We start from the raw sequence: 23,804 nt of genomic DNA, 5'->3' as shown, positions 1-23,804 counted from the left end.
TGCTGCACCAGATACACCCATGCTGATTACATGACTGACCTTAAAGGGATAGTTCGCCCAAAAATGAATCTGTCATGATTTGCTCATCTTCGTGTTGTTCCGAGGGTAATTAAATGATGACAGAATTTTCATTTTTGGGTGAACTTTAAATGAAAAATGGATCTGTTAACATGATGCCACTCTGGTATGCTGTTGGTTAAGGAATGGAAGGGAATTATGCTTTGAACACAACCATCTATTTGGAATTGTAAGCCACAAATAGAGGGTTGAGCAGGAAGTGGTTTTTGCAAGAATGTTAACAATACAGTTATTTTATATTAAAGGCCTCATTTTAAATAAACACATTACACAATTGTATTGAACTCATAGCTCAGTTGATTTGGTGATGGAATGTTACACAGTTATTTAGACCTATTAATGTCTTTCCTTTCTGTCCCCCTCAATTATATAAAGATGTCTTTTGAAGCTTCATCAAGGCCTGCCACCCCTCAGGGGTTCGTCCCTGTGGACTTCAGTCTGCCAGCCAGCTCCTTCTCATGCTTGGACAGCTCAGCTGCCCGTCACCGCATTGCCGTCAATGCCAAGGCCTGTGCCAAAAGAAAGCCTGTTAGCGTAAGATTCTTCACATTAATTATTCTCACTTTGTCATCATCTATGGTTCCATGATGCCATCTCATACCAAGTCAAAATCATTGTTAGTAATATTTTTCATTGAATGTTTGACTGTTAAAGACAAGTATCTCTTTTTGTTATTAATCCTTCTGTGCTGTTGGGGGTCACTGTGATCCTTTTTCAACTTTAACAAAGATTTAGTATAACTTAACATCAACTTTTGAAGGCTGAAACTCATCAAGGTTATAATACTTTAGAAAGTGTCACTACTTTTTGTTTGTTTGGGGGGATTTCAATTTCAGATTTAATTGTATTGTACATAAATAGTTGTTATTTTGTTTGTATTTTTTTTAATTGCTATTGTTAGTTTTTATATAGTTTCAGTATGGTTTAAGCTTTCATCCGTTATAATGTAATGCAAAACATTATCTGCTTGTGATGACACCTTTATCAAAAACTACTCATGATCAATATACCACTAAAAAATATTTTAGCCTATGTTTAAGATTTAGAGATTTTAATTTCATAAAAAAAAATTCCATTAAATTGAATTGTGTAATTTCTAACTAAATTTGTTTTATTTATTTTTTTGTTAAAGATAACTCAATTCGAATTAAAGTAATTTATTTATTAAATTAAAATGCATAAATCTTAAAATTATTTTTTGAGTGTTAAAAGTTAAAAGATTAATTTGTTATCTTTACTTGCCCCTAAAAATCTCATATGTAAGCAAACTGTGGTTCAACATGTTTTACATGATAGCCAATAGTCAGCCATCAGTAGTCATAAATCATGCTTGAGAGATTATATCTGATTAACCAGAATTAATTGGAAAAATAGTTACAAATATTAAAACTGAAGTAATTTTCTCTCTGATTCTGCATGGAAGGGTTAACTACAATTAATCAAGGTCCACTCTGACATATCATTTGGACAGTTGGACGACGCACACAAAATTTGCAGAGTTTTTTAACATGGTGCTTGAAATTGTAAACACATGCCATGCGAAAAGAGGATTAGCAGACTTAGTGGTTCAACTGAATTGTGTGCTGCTTCATGTTTAGAGGCAAATGTTGGACACCAAGAGAAGAGACCTCAGAGAACGAGTGTTGCTGAGAGACAAACTACGGTTGGTTAAGAGAATTACAGAGGAGGAAAATGATTGTAAGTCTGTCCTACCTATTGAGAAACTTTGGTATTAAATGTTTATTATTAGACTAATGTAAAAAGTACCATGGTATTACTATAGTTTTATACATGAGACATGGTATTACCATAGTTTTTGTAAGGGTAGTGTTGTCATTGTGTCTCTAAATTGTTTATTCTGCTGTTCATTTTGGTCTAGATTTGCCCGAGGAGCAGGGTAATGGTATAGACCATGAGATTCGGGAGTTGAAAACGCTGTCCTTTGCTTCCGAACACGAGGATGAGGAAGTGCCTGACTCCGGCCAGGGTCAAAAACCATCTCCAACATCCTCCATCTCATCTGGAGATTTTTCTGAAGGAGAGGAGCTTTTTCCTGACGAAAATCACGTCAACAAGTCTGAAGTCCCAGAGTCCCCTTGGGAGAATCCAGTAGTACTTGAGCTGCAGGCTGATGACTTCCTGCTGGATGCAGGATGTGAGGTCACTCATGAGGAGCAGGGGTCATTGCTGGAGGAAGTGCTGAGCTCCCTGAAGGGCCCTCTTGCGTCGGGACTAGCGCTGGAGCATGAGAACATGGTTCTTCAGTGTGAGGTACAACACGCACAGTAACATTGTTTAGAGATGACAATAACAGTTACTTGATCTCATGGATACATGTTAATTCTGTGCTGTCTTTCTGTAGGTTTCAGACATAAATAGTGGGAGTCTAGTTGCTCAGATAGAAGAGGAAGCCAATAAGCATCATCTTGATCGTTTGGAGCCTATTGTGACCACAAAGGAACAGGTTCCTCCACCCAATTCACTTTCAGAATCCACTACAGATTCAGAAGAGCTCTCCGAAGAGGCCTTGGAGCAATTGGATCAGCTATTAGAGGTGCCAGAGATTTCACAAAAAGTGTCTACTGATGTAGATCGACAAGTGCCTGAACCCAACGTTGAGAAAGAAGCAGGCAATGCAGAGCATGCCAAAGAGGAAGAAGGAAAGACAGAGTTTCAAGAGGAGTTGATTGAAAAGGCTGATACGTCAAGAGCGTTTGCAGTGAATTTGAAGGAAAGGGATGAAGATAAGGAAGAGGAAGCTGTCGTTGAGGAAAAAGCGGAACTGGAGAGAGCAACCAAAGTTGGTGGAGATGAAGATGAGAAAGACGACTTGACGGTGGTGGAACTGGAGAGAAAAGATAAGGCTACTACTGTTGGAGAATCTCAAGACATTAGAGGTCAGACGGGTCCTTTAGAGCAAGAGAAAGACAAGTCTTCAGGTGACAAAAGAGACTCAACGACAACTGATGTTGAAAATTTTGCTGCATCAGGTCAGACAGTCAGAGCCAGTGCATTGAACTCAAAAGGGACTCCTGATGAGCTTGAAGAGCAGCCTGTTGAGGTCCTTTTCTCTAATTTGTCTCACGTCCTGGAGAGTCCAATTCTTCCTTCTCTATTCTCCAATACGACAATGCATACTCCAGAGAAGGAAGTGGAGCCTGAGCCCAACAAACTTCAGGTTGTGTCTAGTACGCCTCAAGAGGTGTCTTCTGAAAAGCTTGAGGTAGTTTCTGATCAGCAAGTATTTCCAGATTCACCACCCAAGAAACAACAGCCAAGCACCCCTGAGGGTCGACCTCAGTTCACCATTGCCCCTGCATGGCAACGGTCACTGGCTTCTGGCATTACCAAAGAGCAGCCCCAGATCATCTCGCAGTCTGTACCAGAGACTAAAGCGACTATTTTATCAAATTCAAATGAATCCCCCCAAAAAACTGAGTTCCTTACACCTGTAAAACGAGAACAATCCTCCAATCCAGCCCAAACTCAGAGTTCACCAGTTCTTCTCAAGCAGAAAGAGATGTCTCACGTTCAAGAAGAGATGACCCCAGAGAACCCTTTTGGAGTGCGGTTGAGGAGGACAGCAGTTCTCCAGCGTTATGGTATAGATGGAGAATTGCCTTGGATACCCACACAAACAGAGTCTTCGGGGGCACAAGCGATCCCAGACATTGACCAACATGGCAAGAAGCCCATCTTGCCCAAGAAACCAGAGCTGCTTGTTGAAACTGTGATGTTGGCCAAGAAAATCCCAGGTAACTCCAGTTTTAAAAAAGCTGATAGAATGGGCAAAAAAGGGCAATTGCAACATCCATAATACTGATTTTTAGGAAGTCTTCTGTTAGAGTAATTTTGTATGGGCATAAATTGAAAGAACCAGTATTTCATGTTAAAAGACAACATTAAATGGAATTTTTGCATTAATTGGAGAAATTTATTAAACTTTTTATAATTGTAATTTTTGTAAAAGATTACAAACTTTTTTTTTACAACACATACAGGGACTTTTATTTAAAAAGTAAATAAATCAATTCCATTATGTCTTTAAGTCTCCATTGTGAAAAATTTCTTAATTTATGTATTATGTTATATGTAATTTTCAGAAACAGTGGGTAGAATATCTGTTGGTGAAACAGAGTCTCCAAGCTGGATATCTGTGGCCAGGCAGAAACAGAGGAACTTCATGGAAAACTCCCCAGAGGCCTCTCCAGAGAAACTTGCTTCACAGGTTTGTACTGCTACATCATTTTATGGACAAATACTGTACTGGGCAAAAGTTTAGGGAAGTTGCATTTTCGAATGCCATCGAATTATGCAATATTTCACCTAATATATTTGAGTACTTCGAGTATCAAGTTGTGATTTTACTCTCATTATAGGCTATGTATGACCTGTTTGTAAAGATACTGCAAAAGTTTAAGTACTGTGTAAAGCACTCTTAACATTTTACTAATACTGTAATTACAAATGTAGGCTACTTGCATTGCTGTAGTTGTACTTTTGGCCCTTAAAGTTAGATATACATTTTCCTGAATAGAAATGTTGTGTTAATCTTAAATGTTGAATATATCTCTCCATCAGCTTTAATAATTTATCCATTTGTTTTCAGGAGGAAGTCAAAAGACAGAGTTCACTGCCCAGCTTGTCAAATTCAATCGCCAAAGAGCAACTTACACAGCCATGTTCAACTATGAAGGGTAACAATCTTTCTATTAGTATCAGACACTGTCGTGGTCTTACATAGCAAAGCTTTAATTTATTAGATTTGTTCTGTTGACAAGTGCATTGACCTGCAAAGTCACTTAATGCATTTTTTAATAGCCTTACTAGCATGAGGTGAAGTTTTCATGCATTGAGCTAAAAGGGAAAATTAAAACAGCACATGTCTGCCCCCTAGTAGATACTTGTTGTAACTGCCTACAAATAAACAACCTTTAATGATCAATTTATCAATTGCACAATGTAAAGTGCAATATATAAAGATTCAAACTTGTTTAATATTATTTTTTCATGAACAGTGTCTTGCTCCCTTGAGATATCCAACACGTCCTTGGTGGAGAAGGATAGTAAGAGCCCATCCGTTGCACCTTTATCCCAGCATGAGCCCCCTTGGCTGGCCTTAGCCAAGAAGAAGGCCAAAGCTTGGAGTGAAATGCCCCAGATTGTTCAGTGAAAGGCCCAGCTGGTATATGGGCTTCATAAACACACACTTCATAACCTTTCCCAATACACTTCAGTGGCTTTCTCTTCTATATCTTTGTTACACTGCAGTAATGGATGTGAGCAGTTGTAGGAAACGTATACAGCCTAATTTTGCTTAATCAGAGCTTGCCTGGTGTAATTAAAAGAATTGACCTTATTCATGCTTATTCATGTTATTCAGGCTGTGAGGTATAGACTTACCATCTCTTCAATGGCACAAACGGTATAAAGCTGTATAAAGCTCCTAGATCACATCTGATTTTCCACAACTCATTTTGGCTGGAGTTTTTTTGTCCACTGAGAGTTCTTGAAAATGACATTTTTTTCAACGTTTTGTCCACGGAACGATCCAAAAACACTTTAAACTGTAGTACTATCCCTCACAGCCTCGTTGTCATTCCCATTAAAAATCAAAGATGGCGCTAGCGTGAAAAAGGTCTATATTTCACCCAAAAATGAAAATTCTGTCATCATTTACTCAACCTCATATTGTTCAAAACCTGTATTACCTTCTTTCTGCTGTGAAACATAAAAGGAGACGTTAGGTGAAATGTTTGCTTCCGTCACCATTCACTTTCATTGCATCTTTTTTCCATGCAATGATTGGATGAGTGGTGACTGATCCTAACATCTCTTTTTGTGTTCCACAGTAGAAAGTAAAATGAGTTTAGAATAACTTGAGGGTGAGTAAAGTACAGAATTTTTATTTTTGGTTAACTTTTCCTGTTCCAACGTAATGAAGGAAATGGAAAAAGACTGGGGCTTATGGGTAATGCATTCTATCTGTATCATGATTTGTTGTCCAATGGAAATACACATAAATAGGCTATGATGTCATACAGATCTGTGTTCGTAATTCAATTGGAGTGTTTCAGACTGAGAGAGAGAAAAAAGAGTTTTGTTACCAGAAAAATGCGCTCCTACTGTTCAACCTGAAAAACAACATGTGAAAGTTATGAACCACCATCAAAGGTGTATTTTTATTCAGGCTCTTTACTATGTAACTTTGGTATGTTATAATATAACCTTTAAACATAATAACGACACAGTTATCATGAATGGAGCCGAAGGTGTCTTTGTATTTATTTATCTCACTCTTGTATGTTTTATGTATTTTTGATCTATTTTTGTATTTACGTTCACAGTTTTGTGACTTGTACATAAAATGTGAAGTACCAAAAAAAATAAAGAAAAATAATAAATTGGAGTCATGTTTATTTGATCGGTCAACCAACACAAATGTCACATTTTCTACTTAGAAGTGTATCTTTAAACTGATTAAACATTTTACATCAACATCATTCCATTCATTTTCCATTTCTTATGCATTGTAAAAAAGTTTAATTGTTGCTGTCAGACAGACACATGGCCAGAAGCATGGACTCCCAAACACCACACTCAAATGTACTTGCTAAACATATTAATTTCAAAACCATGGGCATGAATTAGGAGCTGGTCTTCTGCTTGCAATGCTAATTAAACATTTTCCCTAAAAATGAGTCCCTGATGTGAAGGATTTTTTTAAGGTGACATTGGATCCTGCGTTTAGTTATGGAGCATCTGCTTTAGTTAGTATGCAAGTATACTTGGGGAACTAAAGAAGAGAACTGTTATCCACAAACAGAAAATGTATGATCCCATTGATGTCAGCTGTACGTACCATGAGCGCTAGCTCCGAATGACCTGTGAAACATTTTCCCAGGGAACTTTTAGCAATCAATTTTTTACTATAAATACCCCTCCCTGCCCAGTGGGTGGTGATATGCTCAAAGAATGCGAATCACCAAAAACAAAAGAAGAACTCTTAGGAGAAAAGAGTGCTTAGGTGGGCTGGTGATAGTGGACACTTATAGTAAAAAATATAACTTAAATATTGATTTGTTTCTTGCCCACACCTATCATATGACTTCTGAAGACATGGATTTAACCACTGGAGTCGTATGGATTATTTTTATGATACCTTTATGTGCTTTTTGAAGCTTCAAAGTTCTGGTCACCATTCACTTGCATTAAATCAACCAATAGAGCTAAGATATTTTTCTAAAAAATCTTTGTGTTCAGCAGAATAAATAAAGTCATACACATATGGGATGGCATGAGGGTGAGTAAATGAGAGAATTTTAATTTTTCCTTTAACATGTTCAATGTAACAAGGTTGCATTGTCACAAATTTTCTTTGTTTTACATTTTTCAAAATACTAAAACTTTGTTTATTTTAAGGCTTAAATTACATTTTGAATTGCACATTTTGCACTTTTGTTTACTTTTATCAATGAGTACTTTTAAACCCTATCTAAATCTGTTCATCATTTCAAATGATCAAAGGGCACAGAAAAAACAATAACAATCCCTGAAAAAATCTGAGGGAACAGAAAACATTCAAAGAAAACTTAATAATTTCACACAATTCACACAGGTTGTCTGATTGGGTTTTGTCTTGTTCGTCCTTTACATTCTTGTAGAAATAGATAATTTCATGAAAACATGTTTGACTGGCTATTGTGAAATACCACCAGAAATAAGGAGCTGTTTCACATGAAGTACAGAGTGATAAGACAAAGTCAGACAAAAACAATCCCAATGCTTCTGAATTAAGTTACAATCAGAGGCCATGTACACACTGCAACATTTTGTGAGTGACAACCGCATTTAAATGCATATTTTTTATTCCATGTATGCATGGAGTACAGGAATCACGCCTGAAATTGCAATTATTGATAGAGTGATCAATCCATATACAACGGTTTGGCATCTTGCTATTGTAAACGTACATTTATGCATCTCGTCCACAATGCAACAGCATTTTCCTGCACTGAAAACACTCTCTAGTACTGCATAATTCAGAAAACAATAACGTTAGGAAATAGAAAAATTCAAATGAGAATTTTCAAATGAAAATGTACAAAAATGGGCATGCGCTATTACTTCATTGACAACCAGAAGATCAGTTCAGCTACGTACATACTAGGTGGATTTAATGTAAATATGGATGTCACTACCTGAATTTTTCAGGATTGAATTCAGTTGTAGAATGCTGTTCTCACTCCCATAAAAAATCGAATTCTGTGTGTACAGAATATAATTGTTTGAGCACTTAGAAGCAGAGTGACAACTGTATTTAGCTGCAGTATAGACGTGGCCAGTTTCATCCCTGAGTCCTTATCTCCCTTTTTTCGTGAGTCTGTAGCATTGCTCCACCTCATCTGCTTTCCTCCTTGTTTTGAGTTGCTTATTACTCTTTTTTCTTCTTTACCATCCCTTTGACTCGTACCTCCAGGCTGCTGACTCGGCTCTCAAGACTGGCTGCCTTCTCACCACTGTTGCTCGTAGCGACTCCAAACACAGCACAGATAAGCACAAGTAGTGTCAGTCTCATTATGGTGGTATCTGGCGAGGCAGTGGGGTCACTGACAATCCGTGTGAAGAGCCACAGGACTACGACCAATTTAAGCAGCCAAAAAACCCACCTTACAAACGCCACAGTGACCCGCAGCAAGACAGACAGGATCCAATAACTAGTCAGAGCCAGCAGTGCCAATTTGGTGACGGTAGAAACGCCCTCAGCGGTGAAATGAGGGATAGATATTGTCTCTATGAAGAAAGAGAGAACAGTTGTTAATTTTATTTTTTATATTTTTCTGAAGAAAATGTGAATGGTGCTTGCCAGTTCAAAACTCAGAGTTGGCCTGACAATTTTCTACTTGGTTTTGCATATTTCACAAACTTTCTCAGTATTTGGTAAGTCATTGCAAGATTTCCTGGGTGGTCGATAGGTCATTGTTATGTGGTTGCTAGATGTTCTAAGTGGTTGTTATGGTGTTGCTAGCATGCTCTTGGTGGTTCCTAGAATGTTGCTATGTGGTTGCTGAGATATGGATTGGTTGCCACGGAGTTGATAGGTGGAGTTCATTCCTGTGTGGTTGAAATTGTGTTTTGGGTGGTTGCTAAGCTGTTGCTATATGGTCTCAAGATGTTCTTAGTGGTTGTTAGGGTGTAGCTAAGGTTTTCTTGGTAGTTGCTGAGATATTCTGAGAAGTTGCTAGGGTGCTCAAGGTGGTTTGTTGGCAGTTTCTAGGGTGCTCAGAGTGGTTGCTAGACCATTGCTCTTGCTCTATTCTTTGTTTTTGCTAGGGTGTAGCTAGGGTGTCCTTTGTGGTTGCTAGGGTATTGTTAGATGGTTGTTAGGGTGTTCTAGGTATTTGCTAAGATCTTGCTGTGGTTCCTGGGGAGTTGCTAGGTGGCTGTTAACTATAAAATTGCTATGTGGTTGCTTTGATATTCTGAGGAGTTACGACGCTGTTACTAGGCTGTTCTGGGTGGTCGCTAGGGTGTTACTATTCCGTCATTGTAAATTCATGGGATTTTTTCACTTGTTTTAGGTCAGATCACTTAGAACTATACCTGCACACCTCTCCTCAACAAACCACATAATTTGAGGTATTGTTTACATTACAAAAAGAGTGTGGGACAAGTTACTTCAAAGTTTAATACTGTGGTTTAGGGGTTTGTTCAAACCACTAACCCTATGTACAGTACAAGCAAAAGTAATAGTGATGCTTGCCAGGAGTTGGACAATTGCATGTTGTCTGTACAGGGCCCACATTTATCTGAGATGAAAAACAACCTGTCTTTCTCCCTACAATCTCATAATATTTATCATTTGGGCATTCCATACACACTAAGTCACACATAAGTGATTTACAGTATATCAGTATTGAGGCAACCCCATGGGCAACAATACACATACTTTCTCTGTTATTACTCAACAACAGAGCTTGCACATGGCCTACATTTTAACAATTATTACATACTGATTTACATTTGTTTTTGAGAATATACAAGCATGTGCAAATTAAACAAAATGTATTTTGTGGTGGTGGTGTAGTGGACTAAAGCACTGAACTGGTAAGCAGAAGGTTGTTGGTTCAATCCCCACAGCCACCACCACTGTGTCATTGAGCAAGGCACTTAACTCCAGGTTGCTCCAGGGGGATTGTCCCTATAATAAGGGCACTGTAAGTCACTTTGGATAAAAGCGTATGCTAAATGCATAAATGTAAATGTATTTCAATATACACAGTCTATACCCTCACCGTTCACTCCTGTAGCTCGGAGAATTTCAGATACGTAGGCAGCAATGACATTCAGTCCACTGGCAGCTCCTTCAGCGACAAACTTCAGCAACATTTCAACAAACTGAATGAAAAATGGATGGAAAAGAAAAGGGAATGGAGAAAGAAAGCTGTTAGACTCAATGAAGTGTCTATGCAGTGTGCATTGTTGACATGTGTTTACTACAGAAGGCAGTGTGAACTGGAGAACTCAAAGATCACTATCCACTGCTAATAATTAACCAATTCTCTGTTTGATACAATGCATGAGTGATGTAATTACAGGAATGTTCTGGGTTCAATAATGTATTTAAGCTCTATCAACAGCTGTGACATGCTGTCTTAAAAATAAAAATAATTAAGACTCAGAAAAAAACATTAATGCACTTTTTATAGAAGTCTATGGGGCAAGACATAGATGCAGCAGGATAAACATTAAAATACTTACCATTTAAAAAATATGTCCACAAGACTTAAACATTAAATATGTTAACATGAGTCTAGCGTAAAAACTCACATACTAACCTTGTCTGTGCAAAGTTATAAATAGCCTACATTGATAACGCATAACCAGAAGTTCATCAGTTCATCCTAAAACAGTAGTCCCAAAGCTGAGATTGTTCCGGTTCAATTCAAGTTAAGCTCAATTAAAAGAATTTGTGGCAATTTTGATTTCCACAACAACAACAACAACAACAAATTAGACTCATCCCTCCTTTATCTAAATTTTTTTTTAAAAATCAACAATTCGCAGTTACAGTACGACACTTATAAAGGAAGTGAATGGGGCTGGTCCATAAACTCTAAAATGCACACTGTTTCAAAAGTATAGCTATAAAAGGTAAACATTGTACATGTTGACATAATTTTAGTGGTATAAAATTGCTTACAAACCTAATCTGTGCAAAGTAATTTCCAATACTATACCTTTGTTGTCATGGCAACAAAATGTAATCCCAGTATTGGATTTAACGTTACACTGAAAAGTATTATCACACCAAAATCATGTTAACGCACATAATGTTTACATCTTGTGGCTATACTTTTATAACAATGTGTATTTTAGCGTTTATGGACTGGCCCCATTCACTTCCATTGTATGTGTAATACTGTAAACACTTTTTTAAAATAAACAAGGGGTGAGTTGAAATTATTTTTTGTGGTAATCAACATTATTCCACAAATGCGGTTAACTGAGCTGTACTTGTATTGAACTGGAGCATTCTTTAAATTATTTTCGAGATTAATTTATTTTCAATTTACAAACAAGAAAAGTGAACAGATAAGAAGTTAGCTAAATTAGTATATCTAATTTGAAGGAGGTGGGCTGTAATCTTTAATAGTGTTTGTGTGTGTGAGCACGCCACAAGGCACATTGAGGTGTGTGCGTGCGTGCGTGCAAGCAAAGCTGCCAGAGTGACAGCTGGGCATCCCCCCTTAACTTTAACACCAACACACATGCGAACTCATTACTAATACATTACTTGTGCTCAAATATAAACAAGTCCACTTCATTTAAGAACACAATGATTAACAGGCAAACAAACTTTTTCTCACACAGGAAATGAGTGCATGGCTTCATGAAGGGAGCAAATGTACAGAATCACTGTATAAAAGCAGCATTGTTTGCCCTCCTGGGCATGAGCCGCAGACTATATAAGCACTTGCGCACCTGTTCTGGCACTTTTACAGTACCGGTTGTCGCTTTCACACAGATGGTAACACAAAAGGTGGAGCAGTATGCATGTCAAAACAAGTGCATGAATCAATCTGTTTGACTGCTTTGAGATGATCTTTGACACTGGATTCAACCTTTTACTTTTTCTTACCATTGTCTTAGCATAGCAAAAGAATAGACGTTCTCTGGGCCAACAACTGACTCGAGGTACAACACAGCATTCTGGGTCAAAGAGAGGTGGGGGAGAGTTGGGTGAGGGGAACAAGCAGATGAAATTAGGGCAAAGGATGAGTGGAGGAGAGGAGGGTGTTAAAGGAGGATTAGCAAGAAGAGGGGCAATATGAGAGAGGGATAAAAGCGGGAAGGAGAGCCATGAATACCAAACACCAAAAAGTTTATGCATTCATTAGAGAATAAGAGGCAGAAAAGATCCCATTAGAAGTTGAAGGAATATTCCAGGTTCAAAACAAGTAAAGCTGAATCAACAGCATTTGTGGCATTATGCTGATTACCACCAAAAACATTTGACTTGTCAATCTTATATTAGTAAAAAAGAACTAATCTGGGTTACAGTGAGGCACTTACAATGCAAGTGAATGTGGACATATTTTGGAGGGTTTAAAAGGCAGAAATGTGAAGCTTATAATTTTATAAAAAGACTTGCATAAATTCTTCTGTCAAAACGTGTTTATTATTTGAGTTGTAAAGTTGTTTAAATCAGCGTTTTTGCAAGATTACTGGGTTTTACACTGTTACGTCACCAATTATAAAATTGGATGTAACTTTGCACAGAAAAGGTAAGCAATTTTATCACACTAAAATCATCTAACATGCATAATGTTTACGTCCAAAGGCGTAGCCAGGAAATAACTTTTGGGTGAGCCTCAACAAAAATGGATATGCCAAGTTTCTGCCCAGTTTTTATTTTATTTTACCAAATTTTCCTTAACAACAGAGAAGCGGCGCATTCGAACAGTTCTTTCACACTTTCAGAAATCAGAATTTATGCATTTTTTTAACTATTTTATAAATATATATTTGAAGTCAAAGAATAATCTTTAATATTCTGGGTGGGCCTGGGTATAATTTGGGTAGGCCCAGGCCTACCCCGGTCCACCCTTGGCTATGCCACTGTTTACATCTTATGATTATATTTTTGAAATAGTATTTCAACATTTTCAGATTGGCCCCATTCACTTTAATTGTAAGTGCCTCACTGTAACCTACATTTTTGCTTTTTTTTTTTTTTTTTTTTAAGAAAAGGAGGGACAGGTTGAAATGTTTTTGTGGTAATCAATATTATTCCACAACTGCTGTTGATTGAGCTTAACTTGTATTGAACCCGGTATATTCCTTTAGAATTAATATGATGGAATTAAATAATTTTTGCAGTTAATAACCAGTTCAATAGGAAAGAAAAATCACAACTGTGATTTCTTTCATGTCCCAATTGTTTCTCCTAGACAGCAATAAGATAAGGAGAGGAACTGTCTCTTTACTGCTGGTAAAAAAAAAAAGAAATACAAATAAAATTTCTACATTGTCTCAAACTGTGCTCAGATCTCGATATGAACTCAAACATTTATCATCAAATTCTTCCAAAGCCAAATTATATGAGCTATCCACATTAATCATTGTGGATTAATCAAGCACATCAAAGAAACAACAACTGAGAGCTCTAAGAAAAGAGCTACACACTCTCACGGCGAAATTGTAAGGATTCATGACTTTTCTTAATTTGGCTAATTCGTATGATATCCTACGACTTTCACTACAGCCAATGACCTCGCTGGACATCGTTTCCATCTAATAAGCGACAATTACTTGCTTCTGTCACACACAACAGCTTCCTATCCTGTTTACACACTCTACTGATCAGTTAGGTTTAGGTAAGGGGTTTGGGTAAGGGCATAATATTAATAAGCATGTCCTTAAATGTGCTATATGTAAGATTGACAACAAGCGTTTGAAATGGGTACTGCAGTCCATATTCAAAATATTGGAGAGTTGTCTGCCCCGCCCCAGACTCGAAGCTCATGCGGGTTGCCAGAATGTTGACATGCAAATTAGCCAACTCAGCATGCGTTTTAAAGGATTTCTGGGCTTTAAGCTGTCTCCATCTTCCAAAGGCATCTCCAAAATGTATCCTTGTTTTAATACGCCTCTGGTCATGGTGGTTTTTATATGGATGGCGAGGCTTTTTAGGTCGGGTGGAATCTGTTATATCTGATCCAGTTCGTTTGCTGGCTTCCATGGCTGCAGCACACTGTGTTGTTTGCCTGCAAACTTGTTCAAATCTGGGCAGTGGGCGGGATCACAAAGGCCAAAACATAAACAGAAACTTCAAAGTAGAATATACTGGCTGTAGCATTGTTATCGGAGAAGCCAGTATTTAAACTTAGCATGTTCCCTGATTCTCTAACGACATATTATGGTTATTTTATTTAGTACAATAAAAATATTACATATAGCACCTTTAACGTCTCGTGCGTGAAACTCGTCCTTACTCCCGCATTAGACATAGGGGCACGTGATGAAATCGTACAAATTTATACAAACTCGAACGAAATCATACGAAATAGCCAACTCGTAAAATATGTACGAATTTTCATGAGACTGGGTTATTTTAGTCTGAATAATTCATTAAATAATTGTAAATAACAAAACAGTTTTTACCTCTGCACAAATCCCAATCACGTGCGTGCCAACAATGGACTCCATGTATCTTCTCAGCCCATCCAGAGGCTCCAGAATAACAGACCCCAAATCATAAGAGCTAGAGTTGGATGCTTCAACAAACCGGTGACATAAAACTGAACGAGCCAGAAGCAAAAACCCAAGAACAAGCAGCTTTTTCGAATTGGACGCACTGTTGTGAAAAGACATCCTTAAAACCCGGATCAATACATCACGCGACCCAAAAGTTTATGAAAAAGAGAAAAACTACCGAAGAATTGAGAATGAATCGCACTTCAGTTTTGTCTAATGTTTAGCGGCGACCTTGTTGAAAATGTATAGATAAAAAAAAGAACCAACAGCTGATTTAAATGTAGGTTTTTTCTTTTTCTGCAGCTAGATCTAGTTCATGGCTGTGCCACAGATTGACAGTTGAGGCGTGTCACAAAACAATAACTCAGTAACTGAACAATAAGAATAAGCTGGTAAACGAAGCTGATTAAATTCTATTCGTACTTAAATATTTACTTAAGTCATAAATTAAGTAATACTGACTCAAAGTTAAGAGTGCGTCTAGCAGTCCAGCGCGCGCTTGCCAAGGGCACTTAAAAATAGCGCGTTGATGACTGTATATGGTAGCGTACAACAAAGTGTAAATTAAGATACAATGTAATTTTGAAAAATTCTAGTTTAAAATAGTGTCGAGTTTTCTGTCATTTCGAAGAAAAGCGTAAAAAATAGACGGTTTTCCAGAGAGTCCGTGAGTGAAGTATCAGAATCCAGTTTGTCTCTGTGAGGATGTTAAACGCGTTTGAAAAGATCCGTATAAAGAACCGACTACCGTCCTTCACTGAGAAGTTAAGTTTGAATACGGTTGTTCGACTGAAGACACGGTTATTACAGTTGTGTGTCCGCCCCTTGCATTCCTGAGCAATAGAACATGAGAAGCCCGTTTACACAGTGACGGCACTGCAAGCAACCGAACGACGCGGAGCATTCTTGGTTTGACGCGCCGCTCGCTGACAGTGAAGCACCGGAGGCAATGCATAGATTTGCACACTGGGACGCGTTTTTTACACGAAGGGTTAAATGGAGCAAAGACTTAACAGAATTATGGAAAAAAATACGAGAAAAAAAAAAAATAATAATAAATACACGAGGAAACGTGAGTGATAAATAGGCTATGGATATTATTGTATAATAATAATAATAATAATAATAATCATAATAATAATAATAATAACTAGATAGGTAAAATTTGTTTTTGATATTGTCAAACTTTGATGTTGGCTTTTCAAAGCCTTATCTGAAAGTTTAAACTAGTTTTGAAAATTATAATTTTCATAATATACACATTACAGTAAGACAATCTAGTTAGAGATAGTCAGATTGGTAGACAACTTAAAGCAGATCAAAGGCCTTTTGTGGGTTTGTTTACATCAAAGAGTTTGAATTAGGAGGATTTTGTTGGCAGAGGTGGCACTTGGGAGGGGCTAGTAGTCCATAGCACCCCCAGCATGTGTTTGTAACAGCCAGCAGATTATCCTCTGTATAAAGACTGTATGAAGAAACATTTTCCCTGACAATATTTTAGCAATCATGTCGTGTGTCCTGTATTTCTGTCACCTATTTAGAATCAGAACTAGCAGGGGCGGACTAGGATTAAAAAGTGGCCCTGGACTTTCTGGCCCAGAGCGGCCCACCAAACCCGGCCCACAACACACCATACCATAACACACCGGCTTATTGATTTAAATTTCCGGCTCAATTTCTAATTTTTGTGTTGAAAAAAAGACATTTTTATTGACTGCTTGTCATGATAATGGGGCCCACCAGTGTAAAAATTGTCATAACTTTAAAACATAAAACCACTGTAAATATGAAGAGTGGATTTTTTTAGAGAAAGCACAAAAATAAGCACTTTATAGCTCAGACTATTCACATGTCCGAAAACTTTTTTTCCCAACATACAGATCTTAGGTTAAAATGATCATGAAAGTATAAGGGAAAGTTTGTATTTTATGTGCTGTGACAAGTCAGCATTTCTTCAAAGTTTTTAAATATCTGAATCACCTTCAACTTTTTTCTAGAAGTGCAAATAAACTCTTGTCTTAGTTAATATGAGGTTGTGGAAACAACAAGTATAATTATAATAAATTATATATACACACTACTGGTCAAAAGTTTTGAAACACTTGACCAAAATGTTTCCCATGATCTAAAAAATCTTCTGATCTGAAGGCGTATGCTTAAATGTTTGAAATGAGTTTTGTAGACAAAAATATAATTGTGCCACCATATTAATTTATTTCATTATAAAACTAAAATTGAATTACAAAAAAAAAAAATAAGTTTTTGAAATTGATGACTTGGACCAAATAATAAAGAAAAGCAGCCAATAAGTGCCCAACATAGATGGGAACTCCTTCAATACTGTTTAAAAAGCATCCCAGGGTGATACCTCAAGAAGTTGGTTGAGAAAATGTCATGAGTACATTTCTGCAAATTCTAGGCAAAGGGTGACTACTTTGAAGATGCTAAAATATAACACAGTTTTGATTTATTTTGGATTTTGTTTAGTCACAACATAATTCCCATTGTTCCATTTATGTTATTCCATAGTTTTGATAACTTTACTATTAATCTAAAATGTGAAGAAAAAAAATTATAATAAAGAATGAGTGTTTCAAAACTTTTGACTGGTAGTGTAGTTGTAGAAGATCATAAAATGTTCTAAGATAGTCGTTGGATGAAGAAAATGTCACACAGCAGGACACTGATGATAATGCTTAAAAAGTAATTTCAATTACCCACATAACTATGTGGAAATTTTTATTAAAAGAAATAATGAAAACAAAGTTGGCCAGAATATGTACATACATAAATGTAAACAAATATAAATAGATTAAAAAAATAAAAATAAATAAAAAACAACTCAAAGTGTAGAGCTTTGCATATATTTTGCAGATTAATTGCTCATATTTTCACTATGTGAGTTTGTTGTGTCTTTATATCTGCAGTATTTTAATTCCTTCCCCAGATTATTGTTGAGAAAAAGTGAAAAGCCATATGCTTTGACAAGCACTGTTTCTGCTATCCTTTAAACAAAGTAAGCCTCAAAGACTCATATAGCCACAAAGTAATATTTTTTTATGACTTATTTTCTGCATTTTTATCAGGTCTGTTTCACACCTGAGACTTTTGCCCTAGCGGCCACCAGAGGTCATGTTTAAGAGACTTTTAGTTTGAAGTTTTGTTTACCTTCTTTTGTCTCTGTTCCTGGTCCACGGGAACATCAGCCAAAATTACCCAGCGGCCCACTGGGAAAGTCCCAGTGCTCCCGATGTCCAGTCCGCCCCTGAGTAGGGCCGTAGCTAGTGGGATGAAAGGTGGTAACAATTCTAGGGACCCACAGGTCCAGGGGGGCCCCACAACAAAACTAAACTGTACATTTTTAATAGGAGAAGGGCCCAGAATACCTTGCTACGGCCCTGCCCCTGAGAACTAGTGATGCCCATTTTACGAATGAATTACTAATTTGAGACGATTCCTTCAAACAATAAGTCAAACATTTTAGCAAAATGGTCCGAATCGTTCAGAAAGCTCACGCACTGTACCGTTTGGAGTGTCTCTCACTCTGTAAAACAGAAATGAAATAACTAGAACAGAAAACAATCAAGTGGAATATTTACTGTCATGATACACAGAGCAGATGAGGAGGTAAACTAATATGTATATATAACGAATAATGTATCTAAGTTCAACACATGCGTGTGTAGCTTTTGAACAACTTTAACTAGGGCTGGATGTGCTGTGCGAATAAGTATTTTATCAATGCTTTGTAGCCCGATATACTTGTGAAAAGGTAAAAATGCTGCTCCTAAAGTCACCAGAATTAAATGCTTTAGTGCCATTTTTGCAAAATGTTTCTCCCAGCCTGGGGGAGCATGTCCCCAGACCCCCAAAAAGGGTACACTGTTTTGCTTTACCTGTGCTTCAGACAGTACTGTAAAAAGCTCAAAACACCCCTGAAAGTGTGTTGCCTGTTTTATTGAGGCTGCAGCATAAAGATTTCACTTCTGTTGTCACCACGTGCAAACTGATATTAATAAAATCGCCTGGCAATGCCGGGTTTTGCACATATTTCGTGACCAAAGCTCAGTTCCCCCTGTCAATGATTTAGCACCTCTTCAGCACCAGCAATCAAAATTCGCTGGCGCCGCCCCTGTTTGTTGGCCCTGTTTGAACATTCCATCAGTGGAAGTCTATGGGTGTTTCCAGAGATTATTGAGCAGAGATGAGCCACTTCTATTAAAATGAATGGGAGAAATTGGAACGCTCAACCAAGGAGCTCTTAGCAGTATTACAATATATTCAGTTCCTGAGAAATTGTGTTCCAGTGGGTGGAGCATACACAAATATACATTAATTATCCTGACATGCACGTTGAGGTGGAACTGAAAACGTTAGCGTAATATGCAGTAATATTAAATTGCAACTTAAAATGCATGAAATGTTGATTAATACTTTTGTTTTCATGATACAGTCTTATTTTGTAGTGTGCAGATGCACAGTTCTAATGAGCAATGATGCAAGTAGACAGGTCAGCAGTTATCACAACATTTATTTTATTAAATTGGGATGTCAGGAAATAGTACATATCATATGTTGTCATGGCCAATATTGTGGATGTTATGCTTTGCTTTGCATTTGTGATGCACATGTTTCTACAGAAGACATAACAGATTTTTGGCTTATTTGGGAGCGACTATCATTACACACAATACACTGTAAGTCTACATTTCATTGTGGTAATATTAAAACTAATTTGGAATTTCAGGTTGCTTTACAAACTTTAAATGTGTATTAACCTGATATGATCTTGTTAAAATAAATGCATACTCATGTGATGTCATTGTCTCTTTCAGACTGAGCTGCAGTCGCTGGTACCACTGGCAAAGTGTGATCCAGGCAAAAATGTGGGCTGTTTAAATTTGTTCAGTGTGCCTAGGACTCGATAAACTGTTTTCTGGGATACTTGCTAATCTTGTGTTTTATTTCATATGTTTTTGAAGCTTTGCTTATCTTCCCAATAAGATTCACACTCATTTGTGACCGCTTCCTCAATTATTAGGCTATGGTAACATTCTTTTATGTGACTAATATTTATATAACATATAACGGAGAATATTTTTTTTTATGTTTCTCACAGCTAACATTCAGAGACCGTTATATTCAGTTAAACACATTGCTTATATCACACTTAAATTGTGATCACTAAACATTGTAAGTTCTTCTGATATATATATATATATATATATATATATATATATATATATATATATATATATATATATAGTTTATTTAGCTATAAGTAATAAAGTATTTAAACCTTTTAAAGAATGAAACAAACTCATAATAGAGCTGTGCTGTTAGAGATTCAAGTAGTTGCATATTTCATTCATTTAGTGCAGTTTCACTGCAAATATTCATTTTAGTGTTCAATAAAAGGAACATTTACCCACAAGCCTATTTTGGAAGGACTTTACCTATCTGTCTAATTGAGGAAAAGGACTCCAAAGTGAGGATAGAATGAGTAGGTTAAACATTAGTCAGAAAAGAGTAAGTTAACTCATCACCATGGATCATTAAAAGTTGGATGCTGTCACACAACATATTAATGAAGACATGCTTAAAATGATTTAAATAGGTTGGGTAGAAGGGGGGAAAAAATTATTTTACTTATCCACAGTGCAACACGGTCAAATAACAGACAATATAGTTTATTTCATGTTCATGAGGGGAAATAAGCCATTAGTTCCATAGTCAGGGACTGTTTATTAAATGAAATAGCGACACAGAATAATCACACCAAGACAGGTTCTGAAATTTTTATTAAATCACAGATACTTCTGCAGGTTTATTACAGTCACTGTTGTTGTAGTCACCAAATTATAACAACTTATAGACATATGAAATTAAAGGTATAAAAGAAAAAACGTACAATGTGGACTATGTGCTTTTTTGCTAAAGTTTGCTCTGTTGTTTTCTAACTTAGCCTAATACCTTCTTCATTGAATGCTGTATTCAGTAACACAAAACTAATAAAAACTCATATTTTTACAAACTATTTTTACAAACTTTACTATTTGTAAAGGTTTAGTTTATACATACTTTATTCGACACTGAAACTTAAATCCCTTTTCAAAATAATTCTTCTTACAAGTTGAAACATGACGGTGGTGCGCTAACGTTCCACCTCAATGGGCATGTCAGGATAATTAATGAATATTCATGTATGCTCCGCCCACTGGAACACAATTTCTCAGGAACTGAATATTTTGTCACACTGGTCAATGGATGTAGAAATGATTTTGTGAGGCAGCTGATGAGACTCTGGAACACATGTTCTTTTTATGTCCTATGGCCAAAAGCTTCTGGTCTGATTTACATAATTGGCTGTCATTTAAGTCTGATGACATCCCAACGTTTGACTTATCACACATCCTCTTATATATGGATAATGTAGATTCATCCCTATCTGATTTGGTTAATATGATTGTTCTCATGGGTAAATATCATATTCATTGTAGTATGTGGAGATATTTTAAGCCTTCTTTTTCATGGATTATGAATTATTATTATTTTTTTTTTATTTCCTCACTGAAAAGAGTAAAGTCTAGTAAAATTGCAAGAAAGATGTGTAGTGATATATCCAGACAATTGTTGTTTTGATAAATATCCCCTTGTATGCTATGCCTAAAGGATGTTTTTTTTTTTTTCTCTCTCTCTCTCTCTAGCCTTTTGCTCTCGATTTGTGTTTTAACTAATACCCCCTTGTTGTTGGCTTGTTGTTGTTCGGTATTGTGTAGGGGACGCTTTTCTTTCATTTACACTGACTGTTTCTTATTTTTCCCCCTACGAGAGTTTTGTATGTTTTCTTGTCAATATTAAAAAAAAAAAAAAAAAAAAAAAGGATGTAGAAAGGAAGTCCCGCCTTACAGTTAAAAGAGCCAATCACCTTTTAGAGACACACATTTTTTTTTTCAAATACAAAATAACAATAACTGCAAGAAAATCAGTAAAAATAACATAATACAAATAAATAAAATAAACAACAAAATAATACAAAAATTAAGAACTATATACACAGGGGTATTTAAATCAAATCCATATCTCTAATTGCAAAATAAATACAAAAAACTTAAAAAAGGATAATATTTCAAGGCTTTACAACAATCTAAAGTCTTTTTTGCTTTGGTTAGATACAGACATCACCGGTCAATCATCTCTACAATGCACATGCGCATTAGCTATACAAGCAGGGAAAATTGAATTTTATTTTATTTATTTTTTTATAATATAAGGTAATTATCACAATTTATGATTGCAATATTGTCAGATTTTATTGCTGATTTGAAATATGTTCTTTGATCGTAATCTTGACCAACCGTTTTTGAGATTTTGGTCTTTGTCCATTCAAGTAGATAGGAGCTGCACTGGCAGGACTGGAAATAGCCTCCTGGGAGCGTTCCACAGATGACCAACAGTGGACTGACTTGGTAGAAAGACTTTGGTTTTTCTCAATTCAAAGAATGCAGAGAACAGACTTGCGTTTTTATGAAGGCCAGTCTTGCCAAGCTACCTTGGAAGAATGAATTTTGAAGGATAGGAGGACGTAGAATGCATCTATTGCAAGCTTTGAGAGGTTCTGCAATCTTCCTTTTGAGCAACTGACCATCCCAGCAAATTTGTAGCCAGTGTGAGAACTACCGGTGTAACGGGAGCCAGTTGGTACGAGATAGCTGTGCGGTATGTGTAAACCTCACTCCCCAGCGACTGACGCTAGGGGCTGTAGCCATTAGCCTCCTCGTTAATGCACCTGCCTCCCATGCTGGCTGACGGCGGTTCGAATCCTGCTCTGAGCAGGACCGGTTACAGTGGTGCCGTGACCCTGATGGGAGTGAGGTTTATGGGGGTGAGTGTAACATGAGCCAGCTGGTACGTGATAGCTGTGCGGTATGTGTAAACCTCACTCCCCTGGCCTCAAGAGGCGCACTAGCGACTGACCCTAGAGGCTGTAGCATTTAGCCTCCTCGTTAGCGTGCCAGCCTCCCATGCCAGCTGACGCTGGTTTGGATCACGCTCGAAGCGGGTCAAGCAGGACCGGTTACACTGGCATTATCATCATCACATCAGTAAGGTTTTGCATGACTAGTAACACATTAAAAGAATGAAGTCTGTAAACACTCATTTCCTCCATGTGTTTATTACTTTATTCAAATCATGCCCAACAACACAACAAATGTTGAACGAGTATAACGATTCTCATGAGCCGTCAGACTTTCGTGAGATTACAGAATGACATTTTCGAGGGAAAACACAATAAGAAATGTCTTTTGTCTGCCACCGTAGTACCGGGTTCTTGCCCACGATTCACCATTCGATGCCTCCTCGATATTCGATTTGTATAATTTGGGTAATTTTATGCATTCCCGGTACTTGCATTCTTGAGTATTGGAATTGAACTTCGGCAGTGGATGATGACATTGAAGAAGTACACAAGAACATAAGAACGCAAAATAACACACACTGAGAAACAGCCTATAGGTTTTTTGCTGATTTTTGATTGTCTGCTGTCCGAAAACCATAAGTCCAATGAAAAGACATAGCACGCCAAGTCAGAACATTCTGCACGTCTGTACCAAGTTTGGTGGATGTAGTTTGAAAGCTCTAGAGTTAGGAGTTAGTGTTATACATTTTGGTCTTGTTTTAGGTGTTCTGTTAACCCTAAATTAAGTTTGTAGAATAACAGTATGTTGGCTTTATCAAGCCAACATAATGACAAAAATAATAATAATGGATTGCAATTCATAAGGGATTGAAAGGAGGAGACATGTTTCACAATGTATTTTTAATAAAATGTTTAAAGGGACCTATTAGGTGCCAAGTAATTTGATTAAACTGATTAAATGCAAATTAGCTACAAAAATTTCACGCATCTTGCTGATGACCATTTCTATTGTTTCAACTATTTCGCTGCTATCAAAAAAAATAAT

General features: G+C 36.9%; 3 protein-coding genes across 11 annotated transcripts in view; 2 read left to right on the top strand and 1 right to left on the bottom strand.

Annotated features, from left to right (window-relative positions):
* Window positions 1–6,482, top strand: part of LOC127417574 (acrosomal protein KIAA1210-like) — a 50,170-nt gene extending 43,688 nt beyond the window's left edge. For all 9 annotated transcript variants that reach the window (XM_051657589.1, XM_051657592.1, XM_051657594.1 and 6 more), the window contains 7 exons: window positions 454–612; window positions 1,677–1,776; window positions 1,958–2,349; window positions 2,441–3,833; window positions 4,182–4,306; window positions 4,688–4,775; window positions 5,097–6,482. In XM_051657589.1, coding sequence (XP_051513549.1) covers window positions 454–612; window positions 1,677–1,776; window positions 1,958–2,349; window positions 2,441–3,833; window positions 4,182–4,306; window positions 4,688–4,775; window positions 5,097–5,251 — 2,412 coding nt within the window. In that variant the 3' untranslated portion in view covers window positions 5,252–6,482. The remainder of the gene's footprint in view (window positions 1–453; window positions 613–1,676; window positions 1,777–1,957; window positions 2,350–2,440; window positions 3,834–4,181; window positions 4,307–4,687; window positions 4,776–5,096) is intronic.
* Window positions 1–23,804, top strand: part of LOC127417577 (fructose-bisphosphate aldolase B-like) — a 204,357-nt gene that overhangs the window by 151,655 nt on the left and 28,898 nt on the right. The gene's annotated exons all lie outside the window — the stretch shown is intronic.
* Window positions 7,377–15,761, bottom strand: LOC127417578 (transmembrane protein 109-like). Its single transcript, XM_051657603.1, has 3 exons — window positions 14,746–15,761; window positions 10,374–10,476; window positions 7,377–8,871 (listed from the first exon to the last, which is right to left on the bottom strand). The coding sequence occupies exons 1-3, from the start codon at window positions 14,953–14,955 to the stop codon at window positions 8,513–8,515; spliced, it is 672 nt and encodes a 223-aa protein (XP_051513563.1). The 5' UTR covers window positions 14,956–15,761; the 3' UTR covers window positions 7,377–8,512.

Source organism: Myxocyprinus asiaticus, chromosome 27, assembly GCF_019703515.2.
Source record: "Myxocyprinus asiaticus isolate MX2 ecotype Aquarium Trade chromosome 27, UBuf_Myxa_2, whole genome shotgun sequence".
Lineage (NCBI taxonomy): Eukaryota > Metazoa > Chordata > Actinopteri > Cypriniformes > Catostomidae > Myxocyprinus > Myxocyprinus asiaticus.
Note: the sequence above shows the minus strand (reverse complement) of the source record. Positions and strands in the feature narration are given on the sequence as shown.

What these genes read in the sequence shown, in the direction of transcription:
- LOC127417578 (XM_051657603.1), bottom strand. Translation starts at nt 14,955, where the DNA reads ATGTCTTTTCACAACAGTGCGTCCAATTCGAAAAAGCTGCTTGTTCTT. An exon ending in TGATTGGGATTTGTGCAGAG is followed by an intron (nt 10,477 to 14,745) that starts GTAAAAACTGTT and finishes TTTTTCATTCAG; the next exon opens with TTTGTTGAAATGTTGCTGAA. An exon ending in CCGAGCTACAGGAGTGAACG is followed by an intron (nt 8,872 to 10,373) that starts GTGAGGGTATAG and finishes CTTTCTTCATAG; the next exon opens with AGACAATATCTATCCCTCAT.